The sequence below is a fragment of the Hemisphaericaspora subhashii genome (assembly GCF_019202705.1).
Source record: "Hemisphaericaspora subhashii strain CBS 10753 chromosome Unknown scaffold221, whole genome shotgun sequence".
NCBI classification, from domain to species: Eukaryota; Fungi; Ascomycota; class Pichiomycetes; order Serinales; family Debaryomycetaceae; genus Hemisphaericaspora; species Hemisphaericaspora subhashii.
The window spans coordinates 1-7,885 of NW_026057488.1; the positions used below are offsets into that span (position 1 = coordinate 1).

Sequence of the window (7,885 nt, forward strand, 5' to 3'; positions counted from 1 at the left end):
ATACCCTTATGGCAAGCAGTTCAACACAATCGGGTAATCGAAAATGGGATGGGTCTAAATATTTAAGCCCGGTCCAGGCTAAGTTCACTCGATGCAAATTCGGTGCTTCAATAATCATTTTATTGAGATTCTCAGCCCAAGATAGATCCAAAGTCTTTAGATTAGTTGGTAGTTTATATATAAATTCAAGACTTTCGTAACAACTGTATTTAAGTTGAACTAAATTTTCAAATTCAAGTAGATTCAAAGATGTAAACAAAGACGCCGAAAATACACTCAAAGAATGTAATGATTTGGGAAGCACAAGACCTTCCGGTATACTCACCTCAAGGTTCAATTGTACTAAAGAATCTGGGAATTTCACACCAGACCAATCTTCCATATCTGAACACGGTCCTGTCAGGGCATAATCCAGAATTGATAAAACTCTTAACGATGGGGGAAGCACCAACTTCTCAAGCAAGGTCTGAGCGTCATATGCAGCAAATTGAAAATATCTTAATTTCTCTGGAAGTTTTAAAAATTCCCCAATAGTAGATAAATCACGAACCCCAATGGTATTATTTACCACTATTTCGAGATTTTGTACACTTTGAGGGCAGGTAGCATTGTAGGAAAACATGCTTGTTGTATAATAATCACCTTGTAGCACAATCCCATACTCTTTTAAATTTGGATATAGTTCCATACTGAGAAAGACATCCCTAGGGTCTCCTGGAGACTCTTGGAAGTACTCATCCAACAATAATACTCTCTCGACTCCAAGTGGAAATTTGAAGAGATTAAATCTACTCGAGTAGGTACGTGCTATAAATTCGCGTAAGTTCGCTAAATAGGAAATATCAAATTCATCAGATGAAATATCAAATTCTTCAGATGAATCATCGAACTTTACCATTAAAAATTCTAGGCTTAACGGTAGATTCTTTAAACTCTTTTCAGAATAATCTAACAAGTCAAGCCTTTTCAAATTAGGAAATAATCGAGAAAGCTCATCATATGGGCCACTTTCTAATTCCAATTCCAATTCTTGAATGTTTTCACACCAATTTTGACCAGCCCACTTTGGTAGAGACATGGTATGAAGGGATGAAATGTTGGAAAACAACTTGTCATTATACCCGAATTGTTCTGGAAGAGATGAAACTCGGTATATATTGTTGTACTGCATATCAAACAACAATGCCGGTGATGATAGTCCCTCACCTATAAAGGATATGTCGATTCGTGGAAATCGCTTTAATATGTCAGGGTATCGTTGATGGAGCCAAAGAAATCGATCAAACTGTCTGAATTGTACAATGTCGGGTGTAAATCTAGGGTGATTGCTAATCAATTGAATAAATTGATTTACTCTCAAATACTTATAAAAAACTCCTTCTCTAGTTTCAGGATTATCTTGGTCATTGAAGACATGTTTTGAAATGAGATTGCTTCCTTTTCGACGAACCGGCCAATAGACATTACATTCCCAATGGGAAGCGATGATTGAAATAAAGCGATAAACTATATCAACAGCATATTCTCCAATAAATGGGATATCAATATATGTTTCTAAATAAGCATCAGGTATAAAGCTGAATATGAGTTGTATTATTTCATGAGGAAGATTGACCATTTGAGGGCCAATTCCTTCCTGTTTTAGTGGTTGCTGATTAATCATTTTATAGGATTAAACCGAGAAGAAACAAGCGTACTTCAGATTAAGCAGGAGCGGTATTATTGAATTTATATTGCAGTCCTTGAATAAAGTAAGGACCAAGGGATGGGTCTAAAATAAACGAATAGACATTTTATTAACGCCTGCAGCTCTACCACAAAAATAGAATAATACGCGAGGAAATACAGTAAACAGAGAAGTCAATGCATTACTACGCTGACTGGAGCATACATATGCATAGGATAGCTCAAATAAATAAATGCCGTCAGTGTATAAATTCAACACATTGCTGCCCTATAGAAACATTATACATGTGTGAAGAAAAACAAAGGTGAATCTCAGGACAATAGAATTTCCCAACAAAGGATGGGTAACTGTATAAGTATGCAAGTGACACACTAAGGGAAAATTCCATCGTGATTTAGAATTTCAAAGCTAATATAATTACAGGTTTATCTTGACGGGATATCTGGATAAATTGTCAGGAAGGGAATTGTTCTAAATGTACCAAAATTCTCAGTTTATAGGTTAGTTCTGTATTTTAAGAATTATTGAAATATACGAGAAATTGTATACAACTAGACAACAGTCCCTTGGTCATACAGTGGACAATTGCCAGTTTTATGCGCGTGCCAATGCAAACATCCCATACATCTACACTTCTGACACTGATTGAAACAAAAGGTATATAAAACAAAACAATGCTTCTTATCGTATTAGTAAACACTATAGAAACTTTGTACATAATTCTTCTCATATCCAATGAAATACTTCAGATCCCGAACTAAATAAAACGACAGGAAATCAATACCATCTTCCCTAACATGTTCTCGAAGCAGATCATCCAATACTAACTCAACCATATTTGGGCACGATGAATTAATAGCGTCGATAACAATTTGAACATCTGTCATTTTCGGATTTCCAACTAAATTCAACTCTTGTAATTGAATACACGACAGAAATATTAACTTGGCTGCAATACCAGCTTCTAGGTTGTTATCAGCTAAATTCAAACTGATCAATGTTGATGGGAAGTATAACATATTTCCATCTGGTTGGAGATATTCATGGATCTTGGTCGATACCATGCTTATGTGTTTTAGATTTGTTAGGTCGGAGAAAATTGTAGGGGTCGAAAAGGAACAAATCGGATTTCGATCAAGATTAATCCATTTCAATGACGATGGTAAGTTGTTTGGTTTTAATTCAGAGATTTCGTTTTCATGTAAATCCAAATTCTCTAGACATTTATGGTTTTCAAATTCAAATTGATCCAATACATCACAAGTTACTCTCGATTTCGGTACCGATAATTCCCTCAACCTGGCTGGTAAAATGTTTGTCTCAATTTTCTTTATACCACGAGATACAACGAGTATAAGCAGTTCAACGCAGTCGGGTAAATTAAAATGGGACTTGTCTAAATATTCAAGTCCGGTCGAGATTAAGTTCACTCTATGCAAATTCGGTGCTTCAATAATGACTTTATTGAGACCGTTGGCACCAGAAAGATCCAAAGTCTTTAGATTAGGCGGTAGCTTATATATAAATTCACCAATTCGCTCCCAACCGTATTTAAGTTGAACTAAATTTTCTAAATCAAGGAGATTCAAAGAATTAAGCGGAGACGCCGAAAATATACTCAAAGTATGCAATGATTTGGGAAGATCAAGACCTTCTGGTATGCGCACATCAAGTTTCAATTCAACTAATGAATCTGGGAATTTCACACCAGACCAATCTTCCTCTGAACACCGTCCTGTCAGGTAGGCATAATCCAGAATTGATAAAACCCTTAACGATGGAGGAAGTACCAATTTCTCAAGCAAGGTCTGAGCGTCATGTGCAGTAAATTCAAAATGTCTTAATTTGTCTGGAAGTTTTAGAAATTCCCCGATAGTAGATAAATTATCAACCAGAATGGTCTCCCCTACCACTATCTGAAGCTTTTGTAAGCTTCGAGGGCAGGAACTATTGTAGGAAAACATACTTGTTGTATAATAATCACTTCGTAGCACAATCCAATACTCTTTTAATTTTGAATATAGTTCCATACTGCGCAAGACATCCCAAGGGTCTCCTGGAGATTTTTGGTAGTACTGATCCAACAATAATACTCTCTTAACGCCAAGCGGAAATTTGAAATGACTCAATCTACTCGAGTAGGTACATACTATAATTTCGCGTAAGTTCGCTAAATAGGAAATATCAACGTCATCAGATGATATATCAACGTCATCAGATGAAATATCAAATTCGTCAGATGAAATATCATATTCTTCAGGTGGACCATCGAACTCTACCAATAAAAATTCTAGCCTTAACGGTAGATTCTTTAAACTCCCTTGGTAATTAAGTGACATCCGAAGCCTTCTCAAATTAGGAAATAATCGACAAAGCCCATCATATGGGCCTGTTTCCAATTCTAATTCTTGAATGTTTTCACACCAGTTTTGAGTAGTCCATTCTGGTAGGGACCTAGCATGAAGGCATGAAATGCCGGAAAACAACTTGTCATTATACTCAAATTCCTCTGGAAGATATGAAACTCGGTATATATTGTTGTACTGCGTATCAAACAAGAATGCCGGTGATGATAGTCCCTCACCTATAAAGGATATGTCGATTCGTGGCAATCGTTTTAATATTTCAGGGTATCGTTGATGAAGCCAAAGAAATCGATCAAACTGTCTGAATTGTACAATCTCGGGTGTAAATCTAGGGTGATTGCTAATCAATTGAATAAATTGATTTACTCTCAAATACTTATAAAAAACTCCTTCTCTAGTTTCAGGATTATCTTGGTCATTGAAGACATGTTTTGAAATGAGATTGCTTCCTTTTCGACGAACCGGCCAATAGACATTACATTCCCAATGGGAAGCGATGATTGAAATAAAGCGATAAACTATATCAACAGCATATTCTCCAATAAATGGAATGTCAATATATGTTTCTAAAAAATCATCAGGAATAAAGCTAAATATAAGTTGTATTATTTCGTGAGGAAGATTGACAAGCAGAAAACCAATGCTTTCCTTCCTTAATTGTCTCCTGTTAATCATTCTATAATATTAAACTGTAATATAACAACACTTTAGTTAATAGAATCTTCAATGGGGTAGTAGTATATTGCATTCTCCGGAAACTAATTAAGGAACAGCGAGTTCATGAATGATGTTAAAAATAGTTTATACGATAGAATTGAAGTTCATTTGTTCGCTGTACCATATAATTTGTTAGCGTTTTCCCGTGCCGCGTAATGGCATTAGCAGAACATTAAGATTCTTTTCAAAATCGAAAAAACTAAATTAAATATATAAACAGAATACTCTAAAATCTCTAAGGAACAATTATATATAATTTGTATAAAACGAAAAAGTGGGAATCTCCCAATATATAGAAGAATTTCTTGATCAGAATTTCGTCGTGAGGAGAAATCACGACGAAATTCTCCTTAACAACATTTTTCCTAAAAGGACCTAAGAAAATAGAATCTTCATCTAATCGAAGAAAATTCATTTAGCTCAACAACATCTACACTTCTAAGACTGAGTGAAACAAACGGTATATAAAACAAAGCAATGTTTTTTTATCGTATTAGTAAACAGTATAGAAACTTTGTTCATAATTCTCCCTATTTCCAACTCCGAGGGCGAACCAGACAGAACGATAAGAAATCAATACCATCTTCCCTAACATGTTCTCGAAGCAGATCATCCAATACTAACTCAACCATATTTGGGCACGATGAATTAATAGCGTCGATAACAATTTGAACATCTGTCATTTTTGGATTTCCAACTAGATTCAACTCTTGTAATTGAGTACACGACAGAAATATTAACTTGGCTGCAACACCAGCTTCTAGGTTGTTATCAGCTAAATTCAAACTAATCAAAGATGATGGGAAGTATAACATCATTCCATCCGATTGGAAGTATTCATTAATCTTGGTTGATGCCATACTTATGTGTTTTAGATTTGTTAGGTCAGAGAAAATTGTAGGATTCGAAAATGAACAAATTGGATTTCTATCAAGATTAATCCATTTCAATGTTGATGGTAAGTTGTTGCATTTCAATTCAGAGATTTCATTTCCATATAAATCCAAATTCTCTAGATGTTTATAGTTTGCAAATTTAAATTGATCCAATCTGTCACAAGTTACGTGCGATTTCGGTACAGATAATTCCCTCAACATGGCAGGTAAGACATTTGACTCAATTTTCGTGATACCTTCATATACCCTTATGGCAAGCAGTTCAACACAATCGGGTAATCGAAAATGGGATGGGTCTAAATATTTAAGCCCGGTCCAGGCTAAGTTCACTCGATGCAAATTCGGTGCTTCAATAATCACTTTATTGAGATTCTCAGCCCCAGATAGATACAAAGTCTTTAGATTAGTTGGTAGTTTATATATAAATTCACGACTTTCGCGACAAGGGTATTTTAATTTAAGTTGAACTAAATTTTGTAATTCAAGTAGATTCAAAGATGTAGGCGAATACTCCGAAAATACACTCAAAGAATGTAATGATTTTGGAAGCACAAGACCTTCCGGTATACGCACCTCAACGTTCAATTGTACTAAAGAATCTGGGAATTTCACACCAGACCAATCTTTCATTTCGCAATCCTGTCCTGTCCGGAAGGCATGATCCAGAATTGATAAAACTCTTAACGATGGGGGAAGTACCAATTTCTCAAGCAACGTCTGAGCGTCAAATGCAACAAAATGAAAATCTCTTAATTTCTCTGGAAGTTTTAAAAATTCCCCAATAGTAGATAAATCATCAACCAGAATGTCCTCACTTACCACTATCTGAAGATTTTGTAAGCTTTGAGGGCAGGTAGTATTGTAGGAAAACATGCTTGTTGCAAAATATTGACCGTGTAGCACAATCCAATACTCTTTTAAATTTGGATATAGTTCCATATTGAGCAAGACATCCCTAGGGTCTCCTGGATAGTACCGATCAAACAATAACACTCTCTCGACTCCAAGCGGAAATTTGAAGTGCTTCAAACTATTCGAGTCTGCACATGCTATAATTTCTCGTAAGTTCGCTAAATAGGAAATATCAAATTCAACAGATGAATCACAGATCTCTACCATTAAAAATTCTAGTCTTAAGGGTAGATTCTTTAAACTCCCTTGGTAATTAAGTGACATCCGAAGCCTTCTCAAATTAGGAAATAATCGAGAAAGCTCATCATATGGGCCTGTTTCCAATTCTAATTCTTGAATGTTTTCACACCAATTTTGACCAGCCCACTTTGGTAGAGACATGGTATGAAGGGATGAAATGCTGGAAAACAACTTGTCATTATACTCGAATTGTTCTGGAAGAGATGAAACTCGGTATATATTGTTGTACTGGGTATCAAATGAGAGTGCTGGTGATGATGATGGTTCTTCACCTATAAATGATATGTCTATTCGTGGCAATCGTTTTAATATGTCAGGGTATCGTTGATGAAGCCAAAGAAATCGATCAAACTGTCTGAATTGTACAATCTCGGGTGTAAATCTAGGGTGATTGCTAATCAATTGAATAAATTGGTTTACTCTCAAATACTTATAAAAAATTCCTTTACTTTCGGGATTATCTTGGTCACTAAAGACACCGGATGTATTAAATATGAGATTGATTCCTTTATGAAGATAGTTCCAATGGGAGGCGGTGATTGAAATAAAACGATAGATTATATCAACAGCATATTCTCCAATGAATGGAATACCAATATATGTCTCTAAATAGTCATCAGGTATAAAACCAAATATGAGTTGTATTATTTCATGAGGAAGATTGACTATTTGCAAACCAATGCTGTCTTGCCTTAGTTGTTGTCGATTAATCATTCTATGATATTAAACTATAAAACAACAACACTTTATTTATTAGAATCTTCAAAATAAACAAGTAGCAGTATAGCGCAATCTCCTGAAACGAATTAAGAAACAGTGGGTAGTAGTTTAAAAAGTTTAAACCAATAGAATTGAAGTTCATTTGTTCGCATGTATATGTGTTTGAGACATTGGTCGTGTATTTGTTAAATTAGAAATGAAAAATTTTCAGTGAGAGAACGAGGAATTTCTCAAAATAATTAAGTGTTGAGATAAAAGTAATCCAATGGCTTTTCTATAAGAAAGTCGGGTAACACTCTCCCAATAGGAAAAAGTCACCAAACAAATTAACGAAGAAAAGTGGACAA

The 7,885-nt window shown here is 35.1% G+C and overlaps 1 protein-coding gene and 1 pseudogene across 2 annotated transcripts; both read right to left on the reverse strand. All coding sequences in view use genetic code 12, as the record gives it.

Moving 5' to 3' along the window:
- Positions 1-1,663, reverse strand: J8A68_006148 (uncharacterized protein; the record flags this gene model as incomplete). Its single annotated transcript, XM_049410288.1, has 1 exon — positions 1-1,663. A coding segment is annotated over one exon (1,663 nt), but the record flags the coding sequence as incomplete, so codon positions are not given.
- Positions 1,664-2,376: 713 nt separating this feature from the next.
- On the reverse strand, positions 2,377-7,532 carry J8A68_006149 (annotated as a pseudogene). Its single transcript has 3 exons — positions 5,330-7,532; positions 3,720-4,619; positions 2,377-3,536 (listed from the first exon to the last, which is right to left on the reverse strand). Coding segments are annotated over exons 1-3 (4,263 nt in total).
- Positions 7,533-7,885: the final 353 nt, after the last annotated feature.